This window comes from Musa acuminata, chromosome BXJ1-11, assembly GCF_036884655.1.
Source record: "Musa acuminata AAA Group cultivar baxijiao chromosome BXJ1-11, Cavendish_Baxijiao_AAA, whole genome shotgun sequence".
NCBI classification, from domain to species: domain Eukaryota; kingdom Viridiplantae; phylum Streptophyta; class Magnoliopsida; order Zingiberales; family Musaceae; genus Musa; species Musa acuminata.
In genome coordinates this window covers 33,500,465-33,525,988 of record NC_088337.1, presented here as the reverse complement: position 1 = coordinate 33,525,988, position 25,524 = coordinate 33,500,465, and the positions used below count along the sequence as shown (strand labels likewise).

Below are 25,524 nucleotides of genomic sequence, written 5' to 3'. Positions count from 1 at the left end.
GGTGGGGTGAGTTGGCGGAACAAAATATTAATATTAATATTAATATTAATAAATAAATAAAGATGTAGAATACGAGGCGAAGTCCCGTGAATGCCCCCTACTCAATGTCACAAATTTCGGAAATGCCATAAAGGTTTTTCTCCCAAAAAGAAAGAAAAAGAAAAAGCGAGCCAAAATAACCGAAAAGAATACGACGGTTGGCACGGCAGCGAACCAAAACATGTGGTTAGGAAGGGTCAGACTTCCCCACTCAATTAGCTACATTCTTTTATATTCTATAAATTAATTAATTAATTAATTAATTAATTAATTAATCTTTAACCAAACTTAAATTGCTTAATGGCATACATACATGTGGATAGACTTCCAATATCAGATTTAACCGGTAGGTATTAAAGGAATTCATGTCCTCTAATCAATATGTCTCGAAACAAAACCACCCTTACGTAAGACATTGTATTTATCGTATACTATACACTTAAATAAAAGGTGTTTGATGTACACTAACTCTATAAGATCATATATCTTTTTTTTACATATGAAGTATTTGTCTAGCGTATAATAATAATAAATCTAACGCGTCAAAGCACATCCTAACTCGATCCATCTCTATGTCTAATATAATTGCCTTTAACAACAGCATTCAAAGTGTTTGATATAAGAACAGCATACAAACAAGTATTTACAACATCCAATGTTTAGTAATTAGACAAAAGTATCTTCCAAGGTTAGATGCATTCGCTTGAGAGATTAGCATTCAAAACACATAATTTAATCTAACTAGGCAAGACATCCCCTTATTTTTTATGCATTTGCCCAAAAGATAAGCATGCCATAATTGGACAAGGCATCCCCCCGCTGCTACTAATGTTACTGCTCAGGATTAAAATCACCTAAAATACTCTACGCGTATAAATCAAGCAATATATTTTTGTTACGCTTAATATATCCGTTCAAGATGAAATATATCTGTAACATATGATACATCATCGAATAATAAGACCATCGACCGAATACAGAAAACCCAATTGTCTATGTGTGTAGTAACCAAAGTCATTTGATAACTCGAATTTACTAATCGGGACTCCATTTTGCTTTTATCTCAAAGCGAACCTTCCTTTTCCCAACTCTAAATGGGATACAGATTCTTTAAAATAAGACCATTCGGGTCAACTTTGCACTCTACTCTTTGAGTCGAGGAGGACAAAGTATCGCAGATAGAAATACAAGTTGGGAATGATTCTATTCGTGGTTGTTTCTTTCTTTGCATAGATCAATCTCGTAAGCAGAAATAGAAGAAGTTCATAATGTCTACATTTATGGTTTTTTTCTTTGTGTTTATTAAAGATCATACGTGCTAATAATAATATGTTTAGTCATCTTAGTTAGGGCCATGTAAACTTGAGGTCGACATCATGCTTCCATCCAACGCGTTTTGTGTCTGCTCCTGACGCATAGATCGGTGTTTGGGTCCGTCGATTCCTCTCACGTCTTTGACGCAGATTTCTTCGAGCCCGACATATCGTTCCCTCATGTCTTCACGCTCGACATTGGCATGATCAGAGCGATGATTGCCTCTTGATAATATCTTGTTTTTAGAAAAAAAGAATTGTTGAGGGGAATTTGATCTTCCAAATTTTAGCTCAGCATATTTATTATCGATATTATATTGTTTTATTTTATTTTTTCGACAATAATCAAGTCTCGAGTAGAATTGGCTGCCGAGAGAGAGTGGTTAGTATGTATGAGATGGGACATCGACATCAGTCCGAAAGCTAAATTTTCGATGGAATGGTTGCCCGACTGATTTCGTCCTTTGGGTTCACGACACACTCGAAAACATCTCGATCGAGATTTGAGTTGAGTGGCAGCATACCATCACATCACATCAGCATTTAAACCCCTCATACATCAAACAAAATCTAATGCCGCTGTTTGCACCGGGTGGGATGTAATGGGAGGAAGAAAACTATGGTTTGTGCTGCCAGCCGTGGCGATCTTCCTCCATTCCCAATCCTAGCTTTTGCAGTGACCATTTGTTTGATCCAATCACATCACCGCTTCGACCCCCTTCTTCACTGCCGTCAGTCGGTCAGTCACTTCGACTGGGCAAAAAGCTTGCTAATCAACCTTGCTTTCCCGCACCTGTGAGTAATCGGGAAAGGGATGCACGCCTTCATCGATTGTGGGATTCGATTAACCCACGCCTTTGTTTTCTGCGTTAAAAGCTCCAGAAATCCAGCATCCCATCCTTCATCTTTTTGACCGCACTGTGGAGTAGAACTGGCGTTTGGTTTGAGCTAGTCAGGAAGAACAGAAGCTTGGTTAACACCATGCTACTTTCTACGATGCATAAAACCCAACTTTAATCGTGTCACTCCTTCTCGTTCCCATTGTCTTTTCTTCTCTTTCTCCACCTTCTCTTCCTACTTCGCTCCTCCACCCCCCCCCCCCCCTCTATATATCAGATGTTTGCCGATCTGCCGAAGGATGACAGATGAATGATCGATAATTGATGCATTGGCTGATCCAAAATCAAAAGAGATATAAGATGTTTTCTTCTCAATTCCACCCGGTCCCGTTGGCGTTGAACGACATCTTAGAAAACCACTAGTGCACCGCATCACCCACCGAAACCAAGTAGCATGCACGCGGAGCACCGATACGCGTACCATATTACGTCGCTGAACTCCTACGTGCTTCTTCTTAGTAACTGGCGCAACCAGAGTTCATTATTACATCGCTGAACTCCTACGATATTACATCGCTGCATCAGAGTTCATTTTCATAGCCTGGTTATGGTGGAGGAGGACATGCATCTGTCCCCTTCTCCCCTTTTGTCCGTATGCCTTCAATGTCATCTACTGGCGCAGGGGACACAAAGCATGTATTTATTTGAGGAGGATGACATCGGGCAGTCAGTCTTCTTTGATCAATCCGTTTTCTGTTCCCTCCTCTACTGGTGTAGGAAAGCGTGCGATTCACCGATCTCCAAGGAACACACACGAGTGGTCAAAATAAGTGATCGCTCACGGTCTTGGCGCTGTCCCATTAATGCCTCTGTCCTCATCTTTCATTTCTCACCCCGCCTCCGCCCCCTCCCCCTCCCCCTTGAACTCCACCACCCCTTTACTCTGAGAAACAGAAAAGGATACGGTATGCATCATATATTTTACTCGCATAGATCCAAGTGACTGCGTACCTGTGTTTGTTTGCTCATCTGTCGGCCTTATTCTCTTTGCGATGATCAGAGTTCAGTCCTCCTCTGGTTCCTACTCCCTCCGTGAGGCTTTTATTTCTTTTCGGAGAGACTTTTTTCTGCTCCCTGTGACAGCTACGTCGTCCCATCCTCTCTCTTTCTTCCGCATCGATGGAAACCATTGGCAGAAAAGCTGAAGGACTTTTTAGCGAGCATCGGGAATCCTCCCGCACAGTTGGTCCTACGTACCGAGGCCACCTTTCTCCAGGTACGTGGTCGGTTGTCATTCGTGCCCGTGCAACACTTGCTCTTTGATTGGACGCAACGCGAGGATTGACCTTCCCTTCCCTTCCCTTGACTTGACTTACTTGCACACCGCCTTGTAAGTTCATCTGGTCGAGCAAGGAGATCAGTCGAAGGTAAGCAGCCCCAGGGATTCATCATATAGATAGATGCTTAAGATCGGTCAAAGGTAAGCAGCCCCAGGGATTCATCATATAGATAGATGCTTAAGATCGGTCAAAGGTAAGCAGTCCCAGGGATTCATCATATAGATAGGCGCTTAAAGAGTACATCACTGACTCGTCTTCGCTTCTGTTCTCGAAGATACAGAGTCCACGGATTGATTAACTCGAATGGAGTTTAACTGACTTCATCGATCCTCTTCGTTCTTATCATTTTTGGACCACCAAAGTAGGATAGCCCAAAAACTCACTCAGAAGAGGAAGGTGTGCATAGCAGACAGTGAGTTAATATGGTTGGTTGTATTTATCAATTAGCCAGCAATTGTTCAGTTATTGATGCGCTTTATGCTTTGCTCTAAAAAGATCAATCAGGTCTGTGTTGAGATACTATCGTCGATAACTATGTCATGTTATTATCATTTTTTTCTTTTGTTAATGTCACGAAGAAATTATATGAGCTAAATCTTTCTCTCGGTGGGGGACACTTTGTGATATGACGAAGAAGCACGCATCGGGGGACGGAAGAGAACGCCAGTAAACCCAGCGGATGTAGTTCAAGGTGGGATCACACCAAGTCCAAGAAGAAATATGTGGCCTCGGAGGACATGGTCCATCTGGATCAAAGGAGATATAAGTAGGCAGACGACGGAGAAATGCATCGTTCGCATCCATGAGGTCTGCTGCGTCGGGACCCATCCCTCGCAGGAGCAGCAGGTCTGGAGACGGGGACGTGAAACGAGGTGGATCGCATTCAAGGATGGTCATCGTTGCAGACGCTCGCCATAGTTTGCACAGCCTGTGTTTATTGATCACGTCCCCTCAGAATTCACAGAACCGAGAGAGAGCGAGAGAGAGATCGGCGGTTTCTCGTATTAAAATCTATGGTTCCTTCCATCCGTTTTGTCTGCTTGATAAGGGTTTTGCTGAGAGGTAGGGATAGGTGATGGTACAAATGGTGTAAGGCATTTAAAGCCGCTCACCCCCCCCCCCCCTCTCTCCCCTCTCTCTCTCTCCCCTCTCTCTCTGCAGAACGGCTTTTTGGGGAGGATTCAATGACACCTTTCATTATAGGCTCAAACATTTCTGTCTGAGAGTTTTTTTTTGTCTTCTCTGACATGTCCCCTGCTGTACTCTGCCGAGTGCTTTCTGCCTAACAACTCTTCCTCTCTCTCTCTCTCTCTCTCTCTCTCTGAGGGCGCGTCGGGGATGGACAGTCATACTGTAGTCGTCTTGGTCACCGAGCAGAACTATGATCAAAGAAGTCCGTCTAAATCTCTCAGACTCCCTTGATTATTATCTTGACCTTTTCAGGGTTCCAGTAACAAAAAGTTTGGGATCCACATGAAAATGATGTTTAGTTTATGAAGGAGAGAGATTCAATCTATAGTTTTCCAGGCCGTGCGTAATGGTTGTTTACCACAGCCTTTTGTTTGACTATGTCGTGAGGAGTCTACTCCGAGGTACCTTTCCATACCTGACTGGGAAAATGCCAAACATACAGTGACTGATACAAGATGAAAAAAACACCAAGTGATTCTACCAAAACTTGTCATGTTGAAACTTTCAGTCTCGTCGAAATATGTTTGTTTATAGTTCCCATGTCAACTACCGCAGGAACAGAGAAGATCACCCTCCTGTGCAGCCAACTCCTGAACACAGGAGGATAGCTCTTATCAGAGGTCATATTTGTGCGAACCCTACAAGTCAAAACCTCTTAAAACCTGCATCGCTTGCCAACAGTCAAAAAAAGCTTTGTGCAAGCGTGAAATGCTTAGGTTCTACTTCAAAAACATAAAAAAGAGAATAGAAATACATGAGCTAATATGCAGACGATGATAAATCAACAAGAACAACAATAGGAGGTAAAGAAACTTGCATGACAACATATGCTCCGACTTGGGGTAAAAGGGAGGTCATGAAACAAAACGCTTCGCATCTATCATAAAGCCACCAGCAGAAGATGAAGACATCCATTTTGTTTGTGTTTTGACTGTGTGAAATGCCACGACTGTCGGCATATGTTTCAGTCACAGTTTCTCCCATGCAATTAATCGTGTATCCAAATGTTCGACCTGCTCTTCCTCTTCCCAGTGAACAACAAGGAGTTCTTAGTGACGACACTTTGACCGTAACGAATCCTTTAATGTAATCAGATCCACAATGCTACCTGATAAACCGTAATTTAGTAGAGTATACAGATAAAGGCAAAAATAGATCCACATGTAGCGATCTATTTCCAAGAGTTGTAGACACTGCAGTGTAGCACGATCGTTCTCTTATCACTCATAGCACAATTAAGATATAAATTAGGCACCGTAAAGTCTGCAGCTATCATTTGTGTCAAGATTTATATGATACAATTTATTATACTTTAGCCAGACAATAACTCAAGAAAAACTGGAATCTCAACTCAAAATCCGGTAGAACCATAAAGAGAATCATGGATGATGGCATGCTCAATTTTATCCAGTTTTGAGTTAATTTAAGCTTTGCAGGTACCTTTGGATTCGATGACAAAATGACCTGATCAATGTGTCATTCGATCCGATGAATGGAACATTCCCACAAGATTATTCTAAATGGAGGAGGGAAAGAAGAGGAGACTAAAAGAAACTATCTGATGTCAAAATATACTACCGACTTTACTCGGAAGGTTCCATGCACAAAAATGTTGAGAAGACTAAAACCATGCATTATATTCATGACACCTCTTACATCCTGCCCAAATCAATTCCATGGTTCCTCTAGATGTTACTTATAGCTTTGGTTGACAGTAGAGTTCCAAGTTCTTACACAAAAAGACAGATCGTTTTGTGCTCCATCTTTTTGGACTTCACGGCAAACACTGCACAAAGCTCCAAAATAGACTCTACCACAGTAAGTATGAATAGAAGAGAATAGATGCAAATAGAGAAAAAGAGTCAGAGAAGAGACCTGCTAAGATCTCTACAAAGGACCGATGCCTGGGCGCTCATCCCCGCCGGCCGCACTCGGCTTCGAGAACTGCCCGCCAAACAGTCCTAAAGCTGCGGCTGATGTCGCATTCATCGCCGCCGCCAGATCTGCATCATAAGCACCGTTGGAAGCCAACCTCGTTGCCAGATCTGCGTCGTAATTCCTCAGCATCATGTGGAGGTTGTGGGTAGGATCCCTTGCCGCAGCCGGGAAGAATTGATCCCGCCCGTACACGAACCCCGTCATTCCAATCGGATGGTTGACGTTGATGAACCCATGCCCGGTGGCGGCGGTGACAGGGGAGGTGGCACCGAAGCTGGTGCCGGGAGTTCCGGCAGCGGCGGCAGCGGCGACGGCGGCGGCTGACTGGTACTTGGAGAGCTCCGACTTGGCGCAGGAAAGGTCCATCTGGAGCTGCCGCAGCTGGTGCTGGAGGATGGAGATGACGCCGACGCAACCGTAGACGGGGTCACGGAGACGCATGTCGGCCTCGTAGGCGAGCGAGTTGACGGCGTCCTCCCGCTGGTAGGGGTGCAGCTCGTTGAGAAGCTTGGTGACGTTGCTGGCACCGAAGACGCGGTGGACGTGCACGAACTTCTGCGGCTGGTCCGGCGGGAAGTAAGGGGCGAAGACGCAGTCGGGCTGGCACTTGCGGCGGAGGAATTTGCAGGCAGCGCACGGCGAGCTGGTGGAGGATGGCGAAGCGGACGCCGTGGCCGAGGAGACCGGGACCTGGGGCGATGACGACGCCATCGTGCAGAGTTTTCCCTCTCCTTCTTATGGGATTCTGAGGAAGGAAAGCTGCCGATTTGAGAAGATGTGAGAGAGAGCGACAGAGTAGCAGTAAAAGAAAAGGAAGAGATGATTGCCATCAGTTGTCGATGGGGTTTATAAGACAAGTGGAAAGATTTTGCATTTGCGGAAACAACACACTTGCATCGAAAACGGCAAACCTAATGAACGCTTGTTAATTTTAATTTGCTCAGACAACGAAGAAGACGAAGAAGAAGAAGGAGGAGGAGGCGACCGAGGGATTCCCTACCAACAAAAAGTGCACAGCTTTTTATGAACCACCCGAAAATAAACAGAGATGTATATGTGATCAACGCCATCCAAGAAGCCCAAACTTCTTCCCTTGGCTAAAAAGGACATGTAACTTTTCTGATCAACATATAATAGAGATCTCTGTGTGATCAAATATAGAAATTAACAAGTCAAACTATTTCACTTGTGGACTTGGATTCCGATATGATTTAGAATAATTTAGCAACAATATCTCCTACAACAAACTTTGCAGTAACAGAGAGGAGGGCAAGAAGAGATGGGATATAGTTTATAGGATCCGATGACGGCGGCGGCGATGGCACAGTCGAAACCATATAGGCTATATATGTACCGTGATGTTTGGTACCCTCCGCTCGCTGCTGCGCCTCCTTCTTGCCTCCCTGTCGACGTCAGACTAGAAGCCAACGGCAACGGAGGGGAAGGGTGTGCCGAAAGGAGTCGGATGAATAGAGAGAGAGAGAGAGAGAGAGAGAGAGAGAGAGAGGGAGGAAGTTGTAGAGTTAGCACCAAAAGAAAAGATGGTGGGGGAGATGAGGCGGCCAAAAAAATATATATGAGAGAGAATGAGAGGCAGCGAATTTATATAGAGTTGGTGTGGGTGATGTGGGATAGGAGAGAGGGGTGCTGTTCGATGACTGTTATTAAGGAAAGAAGAGAATTGATGGGATCGAGAGATGGAAGGGTGGTAAGAAAAGAATGAGCATGTCTTGATTTGACTCTTCCGCTGATTACTTGACCCGTCTCCCCCTCTCTCTCTCTCTCTCCCTCGTCTATCTTTGTTGGTTTCTGTGTCTCTCTCTGGGACATAAATGAAATGTTTAAATACATATATGCCATTTAATGCGTCAGCAAACAGTGCGTGATATGGATCCGTTTTGCCTCTCAGCAGTTCCCCGCCATATGCGTACACAATGAATGCCATGATGGCCACAATTCATCCCTCTACTCGCCATCAACATTATGTGGGAAGATAATGGCGATAATACCAAGGACGATCATGTCACAGTGAATCGAAGAAAGAGAGATATGGATATGCGAAATGCAATGTGGGCGGGGTGGTTGGAAGCCTCGCGCGCTGAGGGTCTGCGTCAAGCGGCCAAGGGCTCCGAGAGTTAGGTGAGGGGAGGCACGTAGAGTGAACAGAGACGTCTCCACGACGAAGCAGCGTTTAATTGGGCGATCGATTGACTCGACACCAATCCGAATGGTGCATACGCGCGTGCTGCAGCAGCCACGGCGGTGGTTCATGTGAAGCCGGCAATACCTGCCCACAGTCCGTCCGTCGCCGTATCGGAACATGCATGGCCGGGGTGGCATGTACGGATCCGGATGTCGATCTGTTGGTCATGAAAGCACCGATGCTTCGAATAGGAGACAAGTTCGAGCTACCACTCGACGGGGAAACCCTTCCGATATGCCCTTTTTATGTATGCAGTCATCATATTGCAGCAAGCACGGCAAAAATCAACTTCCAAACAGGTCTCACTTGATAGTACCAAAGTTGCACGTATTTAGTCTGCTGCTCTCTTTAAAGAGAACGAGAGAGAGAGAGAGAGAGAGAGAGAGAGAGAGAGAGAGGATAAAAAAAAAAAGCAGCATTCATTGAACACAAGAATTAAATACAACTGATGACACCGCTCTTCCGTTCGAGGCGAATTCATTGTCTAATGTAAGGCTTCAGGCGGCAAAAGGGCGTGCAGGCGTGCATGTTGACATATCCAACTGAGAACGATTCAGAACCTGCCCTAAGCCGCGTGGATTTCTGTGCTTGGATTCTCCCCCACGCTGTTACTTTATCGTAAGGTTCTAAGTTTCACTATTTATTCTTTGCAAAAGAAAAAAAAAAGGAAAAATCAAGTGCCACCACCTACGACAACTCACTCGTATGGATATCTTATCCTAATAGTTAAAAGCAAAGAGTTTGAAAGCTCGTAAATATCAAATTAAACATCAATATAATGTTGGAAAACAAGAAACCCAAATGCCAATAATATAATATAATATATATATATAATATTAATTAAAGAAAAAAGGTAGCCTCGCTGCGCCTATAATAGGAGATTATATCCCTGTTTATAGGAGGACTAAAGCACCCGATAGTTGACACCTCAAAATCCTGGTTTGTTGAGGATTCAACCTCCTGCAAGCTTAGTGATGTTTTTAGCAACACCCACATATGTGAGAAAGTAAATTCTGCATTGGCTACTTGCAATCGATTCATTCCAATGGTTCACCTTATAAACTTAGGTAGCTTAATGGTAATGTTTCACGCAAATGATGCAACACTTCATTATTTTCATAATCTAAATATTCATATGATCTTTCTAATATATACGTCACTCTTTAGGCTAAAGTGGTTAACACATGTTTCGGTGGAAGATGTTTATTAGTAATTAGAAGGATATATGATTTAACTGAAGTGATAAAGTATCTTTAAGCTTTCGAATTATGCACTATTTCAAAAAATTTACTGACGACAGCTAAAAGGAGCGATGTTATGAGAGGAGTGCATAAATGGTTGTCGTATATTGCTGTCTCCGAAAAGGGTGCTTTGAACCCTTTCTCATCTCACATGTGGACTCCTTAGACACGATTATTGGGATTTCTCTTGGTGGCATACTACAGAGTTGATGAAACCAAGTATGCGATCCATCTCCTGGAATCACTATTTTAGCTGGAAGTTTCAACAAGTAAAAGTCTATCGAGTTGGACTCGCCCGATGATGATGCTAGTAGCTATTCTTTATGAATCGAGGGCGACCTAAGTTTACATGGTAACGCTGCAGATGACATTTCAAATCATAAATCAGATGTTCGATGGAAGGTGAGTTACCTCAAGATAGCCTACTACTTTTTTATTTGATGGGGGGATTGGATTAGACTAAATAATGCGACTCATCATCGAAAAAAAACAAGAAAAGCAAGCAGATAATTAGAGGTCGGATTCTAACAGGAGAAGAACTATTAGGGATGTACTGCGGGTTGGACACCATGGATTGGACAAGTCGGATGGGATATGCGCCAAGAAAACCCATCCCCATCTGCTGACTGGTACCAACGCTTGCACCATTAATGAGCCCTTGTCCTACGCTCCCCCAAACTTGTCATATACGAACGCCATCCTCTGCCCTTTCATCTCTTTCTAATTCCTCTTCCCACCATTTCTTTTACCTTTTCATGGTGGTGGATGAACTGCTGAAGAAGAGTAGAGACCTCGAGAGGATTGCGTACTTCTCCCGACGCCACACACACAAAGAGAGAGAGAGAGAGAGGAAAAAGGGTGCAAAGACTTAATCGTTACTATCATCATCATCATCATCTCAGCCTCCTCCTTTGAAAAGAATAACAAGTGGAGGAGAGGAAAGGTGGCCGATCCTTCAGCTGACGGAGTCGCAGGCCACCCGTCCGGGGTCAGTGTTTTGACTTCATCGGCGAACGGGAAGACATGTCAACGTCACAGAGTTGAGCTCTTGGGAAAGCGTGCGTAATTTGTTTAACGCATCTTCCCCTCTTTTATGTGCTTGGGATCGACGAGACCTGAGCTTTTTTGCTGGATGCATGCACTCAATCGCTGGTTGCCATTTTGATGAATAGGAGCTTTAGCTACCACTTCCGAGTTCCGAGCAAAGCCGAGGCATGTGAAGCAATCCTGTGTGCCTCGATCTCAATAGATATGCCGTAAGTTCTCGTACTGATAAGAATAACAAAAGACATGCCGTTGCAACATATTGACTTTGGTTAAAACGGGAGGATAAGAAGAAAAGGATGGCACGGATGAGTAGAGGAGGAAGAAGAAGAGGGAAGAGGAGGAGGAGGGGGGGGGGCCAACCTGGGGGGTACGAGCAAGGGGGGACAAACCGGGAGGAAGGAGAAGTGGGGGCGGGGAGGAGTAATTACTTGTCGCGGATGCGAGAGATGCGTCCAAATAAGAGGATGTGTCTACGTACCATCAGCATCATGGCAGCACGTCCCTCTGTTTTGGCCCTTCCCTGTCTCCATGCTTCGCCCACCCTCCTACTCCTCCCCCTCCTTCCCTTAAGAAACATGGGATTAAACGCGAACCACTCCTCTGGTTTTTGGCCTCCTCTCTATCCATTATTATATGACCAGAGTCATGTCTAACTGTGCTTCTTCTTCTTCTTCTTCTTCTTCTTCTCTCTCTCTCTCTCTCTCCTTTTTTTATTGCATTTATTATTATGTTTGCTTTAAGAAAATTTCTGGTCACTTTATTTTTGAAAAATAAGAAAAATAATATTCTGTTAACACAAACAAAAACAATACCATAGGTCATTTCATCCCTAAAATTCTTATGAGACTGTTGGTTTTTGACCACTATTCCAAACCACTTTTACTAGCAACTCAACGACATCGACCATGAACTTGTCCTGATAGAAAGCTAGATCATTTCTTGTTGGTTTCCATAAACTTCTACACGATAGCCACAGCTTCCTTTGTTAGGACCAATTAAACATCATCGGTACTGTTCCTCGACGTAGAAATCTATCGTTCTTATCTTATTCTGCATGCTGCTGCTGCTGCTTCTTCTTATTCTTCTTCTTCTTCTTCTATCTTCTCTATGGATGAGTTTGATTTTTCTTCTTGTTAGATTCCATACTACATCCATATAGTAAGCAGAGGCCTTTCATGGGGTGAAGCATCATCAGGACTGTTCTTGGAGGTAGCAACATTATTGGAAGACGGCGGCGTGGCGGAAACAACTGTCTGGGACGCATGTCGACAACTGCCCTTCGCTTCTGCGGCAATCAATTGTACAAGACATGCACACAAAGTGACAGATCGTTTCATCGATATGGAATTATGTGTGCTGCCAACATATTCGCCATGCACAGTTTACATATTGCATTCCATCGGCATGCCGGCAGAACATTCTTTTTCTGGGAACCCACCATCAAACAAGCGATTAATCTTACCTATTGAATAAACACGTGACTAATCTTGCTTATTGTTTCTAAGACTATATATATATATATATATATATATATATATATAATATCCCATGTTAGTTAAATTGTATATAGATGGTGTAACTGTTGACTTACAAAGAAATGATACAAAATAAACAGTGAAGAGTAGGGACAGCCATTGTCGTGATCCGGAAGAATGCTTTTGCATTTAAGTTTCGTTGGCTTCTCCTGTTGCTCTCTTCCGGCCAGGAGAGCTGGTACTGTACGTGAACACCACCGTCGATAGGGATATCATTTTGCTACCTTCATGCATGAATCCCACCAAAAAAAATTGCACAAATGGCCTCATGAGAGCTCAAAGAGATAAGAACCTATTTCCTTCGCGAGGAGGCACAAACCGACACCAGATTAATTTGCATCAAATTAATTGGTACGGTGAATGATCAATCAAGGTAAATGTAAGCAGTCAGCATGTAAACTTGACGACGTCAGGTCTGACGATGCTTGTTGGGATTATAATTGACACTGTCTACGCAATGCTGCACAGCTTTGTAGTACGAGGTGGAAGGAGTCACACACTATTATCCGAGTTTTGAACCACGTAATCTTAAGTCCCACAGACCTATATATATATATATATATATATATATATATATATATATATATATATATATATATATATATATATATATATATATATATATATATATATATATATATCTCGCACACGTAGCGAAATTAGTGAGTCAACTCGCAGCGATATTTCCTTCCCCAAAAAAATCGGTATTGATCTCTGTTCTCCGATTAAAATCAGAATGTAAAGAAAATAATAATACGTCAAATCTTCGATTAATTCCTAAATCGAATTTATTATTGGCCAGAACAGGCCTCGCATAGCTTCTGCCCATTCCATCCTCTCTCTCTCTCTCTCTCTCTCTCTCTCTCTCATTTGGGCCCTAATTCGAGTGACATATTTGGCGACACGAATGGGAATTCCAATAGTTTATGGCGGCTGCAGCAGTTACAGCTCGACTGGTGATGCAATAGTGACGATTGGTACCGAGATCATGGGGATGTCATCCGTGAATATCTAATCTTGATCGAGTACATGACACGTCGACATATTTTGAACATACGAATATTAGAGTAAATAGATCATGGATTTAATGTCGTCGACATGGCCGGCCTATGATGTGATTTATGGATCGACTGGTGATGCGATAGTAACAATTGATCTCGAGATTTTTCCCAAGCTTAAGGGCTGGCTGACCATCGAGGATGCCATCCGTGAGTACGAAGTTTTGATCGAGTCCGTCGACATATTTTAGCATGCGAATATTAGAGGAGATAGATAGATAGATCAGCATGGGCCATCAGAGGCTGCGTCCGTCGCCCTTTGGATTTTGGCCTTACTTGATTGGATAAAAAGAGGGGCAACAGGAAAAAGGGAGGACCCCACCCCACCGAAAGCCATCCCTCGGTCTGGTAAGTTTGGTGGTGCGTCGTAGTTCTTCTACGATCTTTCAACCTGGAAGGCAGGCCTTTGACTCGATCTGTCGGCACACCAATTAGTCGATGCTCGAAAGAAAACCAAAGGGTTTGGCTCGCGTAATGACTCGATATCATTCCCACTTGCAGAAACGTAGGGAGAAAAAGAGTGTTGGAAACGAGAGCTACAACGGCAGCAATAGTTTCTTTCGAGTGAGTGAGTGCATATATTTTGTCTTTCTATCCTTAATTCAACAATTGGTTCCCCAAATATTTGGACCGAAGCAGGATCATTAGATGTCGTGTGAGCTGGACAAAGGAACAAATTTCCACAGACGTGAGTTACCGTTCGTCTACGTCCAGCCAGCTTCGAACGGACCCGTGGCCACGAGGCAGCTTCAGCTCCCTTCCGTGCCCATCTTGCTCTTCTTCCTCGTCTTCACCAAGAGAGTGTGTTCGCCAAGTTCAAAAGCCCCAAGGCAAGACCACCACCCCCCCCCCCCCCCCCGGCCCAGGGAATCTGCCTCTCATCGGAAGCATGCACCACCTGGTCCCCCAGCTGCACTTCCGCGCACTCCGCCACCTCGCTCGCAAGCACGGCCCCCTCATGCTCGTCAGGATCGGCCAGGTGGACCTTGCGGTCGCCTCCTCACGTGAAGCCGCCTAGGAGATCTTACAGAAACAAGGTGCCACCTTCGCTTCCCGTCCCGAGCTCGCCGCAACACAGGTGATTCTCTATGGCGCCTCCGACATCGGCTGGTCCCCCTTCGGCCCTTACTGTAAGCAGCTGCGCCGGCTATTCTTCACGGAGCTACTCAGCGCCAAGCGCACCCGTTCCTCTCCTCCGTCATCATGGAACTGACCCATGAGCTGATGAGAGACATCTCCAGGTCAGAAACAGCACCCGTCAACCTGAGCGACAAGCTGTTCCGTCTCTCCAACGCCATCGTCTGCCGAGCGGCGGCTACACCGTCGGATGGACAGAGGTCCAAGGCGAGATACTCGAGGAGTGGATCCCAATGAGAGGTATAATTCTTTATTTTTTTTCTTAATAATTTTGATTTATATTTTAAAAATGTTTAATATTATAATTATAAAATTATAAATTCTTAATCCCAATCCCATCCAGAGGATCCCGATAAGGGGTATAATCTTTTTTATTCCTTTTTTAAACAATAGTTTTGATTCATGTTTTTAAAATCTTTAATATTATAATTAGTATAATTTTTATGATGCATGATAATATTTTTATTTCAAAAATTTATGATTAATAAATAATAATTTTTATGAAGCATGATAATATTTTAATTTTAAAATTTTATGATTAATAAATAATAATCTTACATTAACTCATCTAATAATAATAATAAATAACTCACGGAATTATACTGTGACTATTGATTGCTCTTCTCCCTCCCAACATTAGTGGAAGAGGGAGAGTTATAAATAATGTATTAATTATATATGTTATAAACTTACCGTTGAAAGCAAAGCATCTCAACCTTCCTTAAGAAAATGTCATATATGTTTAATTCTACCGAAATTCTTTTTATTTTTATTTTTGGTCTCGTTGCTGCTTTCTGAATTGGATTCGGGCTTCTCAACTTTGTTTTAAAGGTTATCCTCGTGACATATATATATATATATATTACCATAAAATTGGAAACCTCATATTCTTAGTCATTTAAAGGCAAGCAAGATGAGGGCGAGTGCTCCTTGAAAGCAAAGCCTATCATTTTTTGTTATAGCGACTCTCCCTAATTTGATAACCACAACTCAATACTCACATTTATTAGTTAATACTTGTATATTCTCAACAATCAATAAATAATATTTTATATTGTAGAAATATTATTCTCTTAACTGCAAGTCTCTGATATGTCACATTTCTTTTCAAATCTTGCTTGAAATCTGAAATTAATTTGAATGAAGAAGTGAGTGAATTTTATGGAACACTACGTTTTATTTCTTTCGAGCACTTTTGATTTGAGAAAGAAATCCATCATAATTTTACATCTCCAATATTTTTTTTTAATATAAGAACATTAATAAACTTGTCTTCTTTTGAATGTGATTAGTCTTTTAAATCTATTGGCATAGCTTTAACTCTCTCTCTCTCTCTCTCTCTCTCATATTCTCCGATGACAGAACCTCCGTTCTTGGAGGGCCAACGCTAAGAGTTTAACGTTTAACTCTGATAAAGAGATAGATATATTCCTTCTTCTACTGAGACTCTTCAGCCAATTTGATCCTCTATCGAGCAAGAGGAGGATGGAGGGCAAAGCCATCCGTCCGTCTTTGGGTCATCCAATCAAGTTTGCTATCATTGCAGCTGTTGTTTGTGGATCCGTTGATCGAGTCCCGACTTGTCGGCCCTCATATTTTTAGCCTATCCGCTGGTTTGGTCACACATCAGAAACCAACCAAACCCTTTTATCATGCATTATTGCACGGCCACGCCAAAGTCCACATGCGACGCACTGGTGATTAGCTGTTCTGTTCTCTCCAGATTAACCTTTTTTATATATTTTGAATTATAGCTTCGAGATGTGATATATAAGTCCAGAGGGTTTCGCCATTGCATTAGAGGTGGAAGCATATGAATCGTGGAGGTATGGGCGCCCTCTTTTTACCCTGCTTCTATGTTGCATCCCTCTCTGTGTCTCCTTAAGAGACCCACACCGATACCGACGTAAATATGGCAAACATAACGACGTTGAAATGGAGATGCCGATATGGGTGCTGGCGCATAGATAGTCGTCGATATTGGAGATCCAACCCTATCTGCCTGATCCGTCTTTGATTGACTTACAGTTGATACGGATGGATGCAACCCACCCCGATTGGATCTGATTGATGCCGTCGCCAAAAGATTTGTCAGTTGGACACACCAACCAGTTTCCATGTGTCACCATGAGGTTTACATGCGATTGCCCCAACCATTATAAGATGTCCAAAACTGGCTTTTGACGTAGGTGTCTTCACCAACGCATCCACTTCATGGATCTGCTTCAGCTCCCTTCCGTTCCCATCTTCCTCTGCTCCCTCCTCTTCTTCCTCGTCCTGACGAAGAAATGGATCGCCAAGTACAAAGGCCCAAACACCAGACTTCCCCCCGGCCCGTGGAATCTGCCTCTCATCGGAAGCATGCACCACCTGGTCGGGCAACTACCCTTCCGCGCACTTCGCCACCTCGCTCGCAAGCACGGCCCCCTCATGCTCGTCAGGATCGGCCAGGTGGACGTTGCGGTCGCCTCCTCACGCGAAGCCGCCGAGGAGATCTTACAGAAACATGGTGACAACTTCGCTTCCCGTCCCGCGCTCGCCGCAACGCAGATCGTTCTCTATGGCGCCTCCGACATCGGCTGGTCCCCCTTTGGTCCTTACTGGAAGCAGATGCGCCGGCTCTGCTTCACGGAGCTGCTCGGCGGCAAGCGCACCCGATTCTTCTCCTCCATCAGGACGGAACTGACCCATGAACTGATGAGAGACATCTCCAAGTCGGGAACAGCACCCGTCAACCTCAGCGACAAGCTGTTCCGTCTTGCCAACGCCATCACCTGCCGAGCGGCCTTCGGTAAACACCGTGAGCATCGAGAGTGTTTCGTCTCGATCGTCAAGGATACGTTCCATGTCCTCGGAGGTTTCGGATTGGCCGACACGTTTCCGTCGCTCAAGTTCCTCGACGTCCTCACCGGTGTCATGTCACACATGCACCGGCTTCACCATCAGATTGATGAGGTCCTAGACGAGATTCTCAAGGAGCACCAGGATGATGCCGTCACGGGCGACGATGGTGGGCGAGTGGAGGACTTGGTCGACGTGCTGCTGAGGCTTAAGGACGATCCGCAGCTGGAAATTCCCTTGACGATGGACAATATAAAGGCTGCGATATTGGTGAGGCCGGATCAACTCCTGTCATACTAATGCTAATCAAGTATTATTGTGTAACGATCTCGTCGTCCTTGGCGCGCGCAGGACATGTTCGTGGCGGGCACCGAGTACTCATCGACCGTCGTTGAATGGGCCATGTCGGAGCTGATCAGGCACCCCTGGATCATGGAGAGAGCGCACAAGGAAGTGAGGGAAGCTCTGAAAGGAAAGAACAGGGTCGAAGAGAGTGACATGGATAAGCTAAACTACATGAAGCTAATTATCAAAGAGACGCTAAGGCTTCACCCATCACTCCCGCTGTTACCAAGATTATGCAGGGAGACCAGCGAAGTGATGGGCTACAAGATAGAAGCCGGCACTCGCGTCTTCGTCAATGCATGGGCGATCTGCAGGGATCCGCAGTACTGGGACGACGCCGAGAGCTTCAAGCCGGAGAGGTTCGAGGGGAGTTCCATAGATTTCAAGGGATTCGACTTCGAGTACTTGCCGTTCGGAGCTGGCAGAAGGATCTGCCCGGCGATCGAGTACGGGCTGGCCGTGGTGGAGCTCGTCCTGGCTAATCTCCTCTTCCACTTCGACTGGAAGATGCCCAATGGAATGAAACCCGAGGAGCTCGACATGCGTGAGAAGATGGCACTCCTTGTACCAAGGCAAACTGAGCTAAAGTTGCTTGCTACTTCAAGAATTCCTGTCCCCGCTACTATCTGAAAGTTGGCAGGAATCAGATGATTAGTGCGTGAAAAGGACGTGTGCTGGTATTCATATGTTTCTTTGGGTTTGCTGCTGATCGATCCATTTAATGGAAACTCGGTGATGTATGTATAATATTAACTTGGTAATGGTTTAAGTTTGTGAGTTGTTAAGAACGTATGTATGCATAACATCTTCATATAATTAAAGTTGTCACATACGAGCCCTTCAAATCCTATGGAACATTATCTGATGTTGTCTCCCGTCGAGGCCTCCACAAACTGACGCGGCCTTCTTCTTCTTCCATTTCTTTGGAAATCGAAGTAGTTAACCTTACTCTTGAATTATTTAATCAATCAAATATCTAACCGTGTGTTTATAATTATCGATTCGTTGAAACGTTGAAAACCAAGTTTTTGCCCATACCATTTCGCTATTACGGATGAGGCTCAACATAGAATTATCTTTTTCTTGGCTTCATTGGTAAGCTGTCATATGATGTGAATCACTGTTTGGCGGCCAAGATATAATAAATGTGAGACGACAAAGTCATGGTAAATTTTCCATGGATCTATACTTGTATGCTGTATTATTATGAAGCTTTCCTGATATATAGGTAAATTCATCAATCTTCTTCATTCAATTAAAATTCTGGTATGCAATTAGGAATAACAAATAGAGATTTTTTGGACAGATTATTATATTTCATATGTGCATTTAGTTGTAATTTTTACTACAGATGTAGCAGAAGGTGTCATGTAGACAACTTCCAACAGAAAAGGGAGATTGATAGGAAATTATCACACTGACTCAAACTCCAATGATACTGAAAATTGCACAACATTGATTCCAGCATTGTGTTGATGTTATCACACATACTGAAAATAGCACAAACACTTGCAGCATTTCATACAGGAAAATGGGGGAAAAAAAGAAATGATTGATAGAAAAGTTGTATCCAAATATGCAAACTTGAAAGGAAATAAACCGAGAACGCCATGGATGACTGCAATCTGATATTTGCAGTCTATTTTTGATCCCAATAGAAACATAGTGCATACTGTAAGATAGTGAAGCTTAAATTGGAAATTACGACTAAGTTTGACATTGGTAGCATAAAAGACATTGTTAGATTTCGTGTCCTTTATATTTGATGAAATATATTAGTCAGTAGAAAAAAAAAGTTTACTTAAAGTATGATTCGTTAAGAGATAAATTTGATGGGAAGAACACTTCTAATAACTCATCGGGCCCTCTGCTCTTGTCTATATATAAACAAAACCTCTAACGACTAAATACAAGAAGAGGAATATAAATTATAGTTGAGAGATCAAAGCTTTCTCTCAACTCTTCTCCCTAAATCATCAATCTAGGTGGTCTCGTGAAAAAGATAGGAAGAAGGATCTAGTTCCTTTTTGCAGTTTGACATCGATCTTTGATTAAAGACGGTATCTTTACAAATCAAATAAAGATCTCTTTTCAGATGACATCAAAAGGTACACATCATTAAACTAAATCTAAGTATTTAATATCAATCCTGATATAAAAAATTATTTTTTATATTTTAATATAATGTATTATAGATTTTATGCTAACAAAAATAGCACAAAACAATCATATGTGCTCCACCCGAACATTCACAACATATAATCATTGCTAGAGGCCCAAGATGTCATCATCCATGAAAGCTACAACTTTTACATAAAGAAACCGTTAATCCTGCATCAAGTAACCATTCATGTTTGCCCCTAAAAGAACAACTACAGTATAAAAGATTTCAAGTTATTCTTAATATGCTTTCTGTTCTAAAGAATACAAGCATAGGCATATGCACACCTAAGGCAGAATGAAGAACATAAAAATTTAGATCATACGTAACGCATAAGATACAACGCAATTGTGGACCATAATATCAATGCTTCAATGTCATATAAGTTGATGATCCAAATCAATCAAAATATTCTTTAAAAAAATGGTGATAAATGCCGAATTGACATAGTAATTCTTTTCAAATATAGTTTCTCGGATTCTGTCATTTATGCTCATAAGCTGTCAAAACTATACAACTACACAACGATCGGAACAAATAACCAGCATTACAATAGAAAATCTACAAAAGAGGTACATCATGTTATAATATGCTTTTGGTTATAACATATTGCATCGGACAATTTTGGTTTATGAAAGGTAAGTAAAGAATGCATTTGTCGATCGTTAAGCACATGTATACCACTCTGATTCTTGTTTACACACATACAAACACAAACCACAATCCGAGTTACTTTTGATCTAACATTAACTTTCTTCAACAAACAAACAGGATGGCTTGTAGCTAATTTCCAGTTCCCATTAAACAACCTAGCAATCTTCAACCTTGGTTATCTCCATAAAAATCTTGCAAATTCAACTTGGAATTCTCCTTTAACTCGAGCAAGATTTAATTTTCAACTGTAGAGGGCTAAACTTGGGTTTGGCTTCTGTGGGCTCAGAAGGAATTCATCTCGAGGCAGTAAGTCCTGTAGTTCATGAGCATCTTGGCTGCTGTCCTTTTATGGTTCTTCAAAGGCATCTGAAACCTTGCAACCATCAAGTGCACGACAAATCCATGCAACCATCAAGTGCACGACAAATCCATCGGCTGCCCCCGTCGTCCGCTCCTCGCTTAGTTTGATGGCCAATAATGTTACGCCCTTTAACAACATCCCATCCGGCAGCTTGAGTTGCCATGCATACCACAGACGCTTGCTTAGTGCCAGCAAAAGTAAGCTTCCCTAACGACGTTGAGGTCGTCAGGGTGAGGACGATGGGGCAGTAGACAAGCAGATTGGAAAGAGGAATGACAAACGAGCAAGTATGACAAGCGAGCATGTGCGGTAGGTGAGCGGGTGCAATGGGCAAATAGGTGCAGCAAACGAGTCGGATTAATAGCGAAAAGTTATATAAAATTAATCGATCATAGCGATCATAAAGTCATTTGGTGGGCGAGGAGAGGAAGAGGAAATCGATCATAGCAAAAAGTTATATAAAATTAATAATTTAAAAGATAATAAAATTATATATTTTTTTATTTTTTTATTCATATTGTATGTGACAGCATGTGCATTTTTTTCATTGACGAAGTTAATAATGAAAGGAGAATTAATATTAAATATTTTATTTTCGTAAATATATGAACCTCAATACTATTTTTAAAAATATAAGAATCAGGATGTTGATTATAGTTAAATATAAGAAAATAATTTATAATGGGTGATTTAACAAACAAGTCTGCCACAATCACTCTATGTGCTTGCAATTCTTTTGTGATGACTTAGAAATAGAGAGATTAGAAAATTAAAATGCATGAGTTTCAACCTTTTCTATCTGCTAAATTGATTATAATGCCTTTTTTGTTGTCATTTGTAGATATTTTCATCTTAAAAAAAGGGAAAATTCAATGTTTCGACACTTAAATCAGAATATATTTTATTATGAGATCAAAATTTTATAATATTTAAAAATAAATTTGCATTCACGCAAGTGCATATTCCTTGTTTTTATGATAGTGTCAGTTGAATAACAAAAGATCTTTGGAATCTACATAATGACATAGTTTTATTTTGAATTTATATGTTGGTCGTTCATAAATTTTAATTTATTTTAGTTTTATAATTTATTTTTGAATTTATGATAATTTTTTGATTGGATCCATGATTTTAATGTCGATCTAATAATAGTTTAAGACAAAAACTCTCCTTTGGATTGTCAAGAAAGAATCCAATATTCTTCTGTTTTGAATTGTAAAGTGACTTGTAAATAAAGTTGCGTCTGTGCATACTTTTTATACTTATGTCAGTACATTTTTACTTGGAAAAACAAAATTCTTTTATAATTATCGATTCGTTGAAGCGTTGAAAACCAAGTTTTTGCCTATACCATTTCACTATTACGGATGAGGCTCATCTCAATTATTTTTCATGGCTTCATTGGTAAGCAGTCATATGATGTGAATTACTGTGTGGCGGCCAAGATACAAACGTGAGAGTACAAACAAATGGGGTCATGTGATTTGATAATTATCTCTCCAATCAACAATGTGGTCTCAATTATTGAAGATAATCATTTTGAACACAGTCAGTCATGTCAATCGAGAAAGATCAATCGCTTAACTATGTCTGAACAATGTAGTTTTTGTTTGGAGAATTTTTTTTTTAGTATAAAAGTGGATTATCATAAAAACGATTTTTCTCTAAAAAATTATTATTTTTACCTAAACAAGAATAATTATGAGAGATAATAACGAAGTTTCGTATGATTTTTTTTCAGTGAAGTATAAGATAAAATTCACTTACAACTCTAATTCTATCACATAATAGTTAGTTATGTCGAGTCTTCGTCTTCTTCTGTCTATCCATTTTTTTAAGGATAATTTTTTTAAAAAAATATTTTGAAATTTCTTAGCATCAATAATTTCAAAAAATTTCGTAGAATATTTATTTATTTTTTTTAAAGATGATATTATCCTCCTTGTGATCTATCACGATCAATTTTGTTTTAGGCTGACAAAATTTCTTACTGTAAATCGGAAATGAATGAATGGCATGATGAATAATTTGTGGGATAGGAAGATCAAATTTCAATATCAGCCATATAACTCCACCCAATCCCAATGCTTTCTTTTGTCAAAATTTCTGTGGTTTCGTTTAGGACTCTTGAAGGCAGGTAATCTGATACGTATTAGTGTTTCTGCATCATCTAATCCTCGCAGGACTGAGATCGGCAAACTTCCACTCAGATTGTGACGAAGGATATCTGTGGCCTCATCACGATTCTCTCGGGGACATATTTCTCCTCCACGACACCAAGGACATGGCTGATGGTATATTCCTCCTGTGGCTCGCTTAGATCCTAGTCATCTACGACGTCACTCTTCACGATGTCGAAAACTTGTGATTTCAAAAGACTTGGTGTGTACAACCAACTGGGAAGACACCCAAAGTCGGAACCTCTTAGCTATCACCACGAATAGCAATAAATTGGAACGTCCCGTCCCGTCACAAATCTTTTGGCGACGGCATTAATCAGATCCAATCGGCGTGGGTTGCATCCATCCGTATCAACTGTAAGTCAATCAAAGACGGATCAGGCAGATAGGTTTGGATCTCCAATAGCGACGACTATCTATGCGCCAGCACCCATATCGGCATCTCCATTTCAACGTCGCTATGTTTGCCATATTTACGTCGGTCTCTTAAGGAGACACAGAGAGGGATGCAACATAGAAGCAGGGTAAAAAGAGGGCGCCCATACCTCCACTATTCATATGCTTCCACCTCTAATGCAATGGCGAAACCCTCTGGACTTATATATCACATCTCGAAGCTATAATTCAAAATATATAAAAAAGGTTAATCCGGAGAGAACAGAACAGCTACCAGTGTATCGCATGTGGACTTTGGCGTGGCCGTGCAATAATGCATGATAAAAGGATTTGAGGGCCGACAAGTCGGGACTCGATCAACGGATCTGATAGGGGAATCACCATGAAGGTCAACGGGGACATGGACCATGACGCCAGCCATCCCAGGGCGGGACAGTAGAAAAGACTCCCCTCAGGGAGTGATGGCGACGCGACATGCCACGACGTCCTCCGCGCGCAAGCCGCACCCTGTCCGAATGAACGGGCATTAATGTCGACTCGACGTCTCCGCGTCACCCCCCCCCAGCCAGCGACTCCCTCGCCCACACCCAGCACGTTCACTCAAACGCAGAGGGCGACGATCGATGCCACCCATACCCTGCGGCCGGATGATCCAACACGCCACCCTAATGGCAACGTCAAATCTAGTCAGAGGCACGACCCCGTTCTGACAAGCAGGAACATCAGGTAATATCAAACCGAAACTATAAAAGAGTCCAGGGCCAAAAGGCCAAGGGGGGAAGACAAAAAAACCCCCTTCTCGTCGACTAACTAGACCGTCGGAGGGGTCGGGCCCAGAGGACGGTCCGACCTGTGTGCAGGTACACGGCGACCACGTTGCTGGGAGACCGCAGTTGACTACCACGAAGGATCACACGCAGGCCGGCTGGCTGTGAGCGCTCACCCCGAAGACACCAGGAGGATCGACCCGTGACCTCCGGCATCCGGACCCCTGGACCGAGCCGTGACGTCCCGAGATCACGGCTTAAACGGGTGCAGACCGCATCAGATTGGCGCTAGAAGGAGGGCCCGAATGCCGAACGATCCTCACGCCGACCCTCTCGGACCCGTCACCCACGGAGAAGGAGAAATGCTGATGTCAACGCCTGATCGTTATTGGCGCCTGTTCAACGACTTAGGGATGCCACCCCCATTATCCACGGCCGACCCTCCAGCCGTGCTGCCCGAGGCGTTCCTCGCCCTCGTTAAGCAAGTGCAGGGAATGATGGAGATAATGCAGACCGTTGTCCCACTCATTCCCGAAATCAGGCGACTGACGGACGCCTCCGCCGACCCACCGCATCTAAGGCCGAGCACGGGACAGGATGCAACCGGTGAGACCCGAGACGGGGCCATCCACCACGAGGGTTCGCCTACGCGCGTCTCTCCTGCGCCCTCTCGAGCCGCACGGCGCCGCCCCGAGCCTGACACCGTATCGTCCGACTCGGCAGACAGTTTCCTTAAGGTACAGTTCTCCCAGGTCAATCGCCGCCTGGACGAGTTCCGACGCGAGCTCCAAAGGTCGCGGGACGAATCAAGCGAGGACACCTCGGGGGGGTCCCCTTTCGTTCAGGAAATACAAGAAAAACCTGTCCCCCCTCAACTTTAGGGTGCCGGCCCTAGAAACGTACGACGGCGACTCCGACCCAGTAGAGCATATAGCCGC

At 43.0% G+C, this 25,524-nt stretch overlaps 2 protein-coding genes across 3 annotated transcripts; one reads left to right on the top strand and one right to left on the bottom strand.

Annotated features, from left to right (window-relative positions):
• Window positions 1-6,267: 6,267 nt before the first annotated feature.
• LOC135597824 (protein ASYMMETRIC LEAVES 2-like) lies at window positions 6,268-8,233 on the bottom strand. Of its 2 annotated transcripts, none has more exons than XM_065091350.1 (3): window positions 8,015-8,233; window positions 6,598-7,405; window positions 6,268-6,508 (listed from the first exon to the last, which is right to left on the bottom strand). In XM_065091350.1, the coding sequence occupies exon 2, from the start codon at window positions 7,369-7,371 to the stop codon at window positions 6,610-6,612; it is 762 nt and encodes a 253-aa protein (XP_064947422.1). In that variant the 5' UTR covers window positions 7,372-7,405; window positions 8,015-8,233; the 3' UTR covers window positions 6,268-6,508; window positions 6,598-6,609. The 2 variants fall into 2 exon arrangements, with proteins under 2 accessions (XP_064947422.1, XP_064947421.1); XM_065091349.1 differs by having other exon boundaries at window positions 6,598-7,419; window positions 8,015-8,232.
• Window positions 8,234-17,065: 8,832 nt separating this feature from the next.
• LOC135597822 (premnaspirodiene oxygenase-like) lies at window positions 17,066-18,912 on the top strand. Its single transcript, XM_065091348.1, has 2 exons — window positions 17,066-17,992; window positions 18,074-18,912. Exons 1-2 carry the CDS (start codon window positions 17,096-17,098, stop codon window positions 18,695-18,697), a joined length of 1,521 nt encoding a protein of 506 aa, XP_064947420.1. The 5' UTR covers window positions 17,066-17,095; the 3' UTR covers window positions 18,698-18,912.
• Window positions 18,913-25,524: the final 6,612 nt, after the last annotated feature.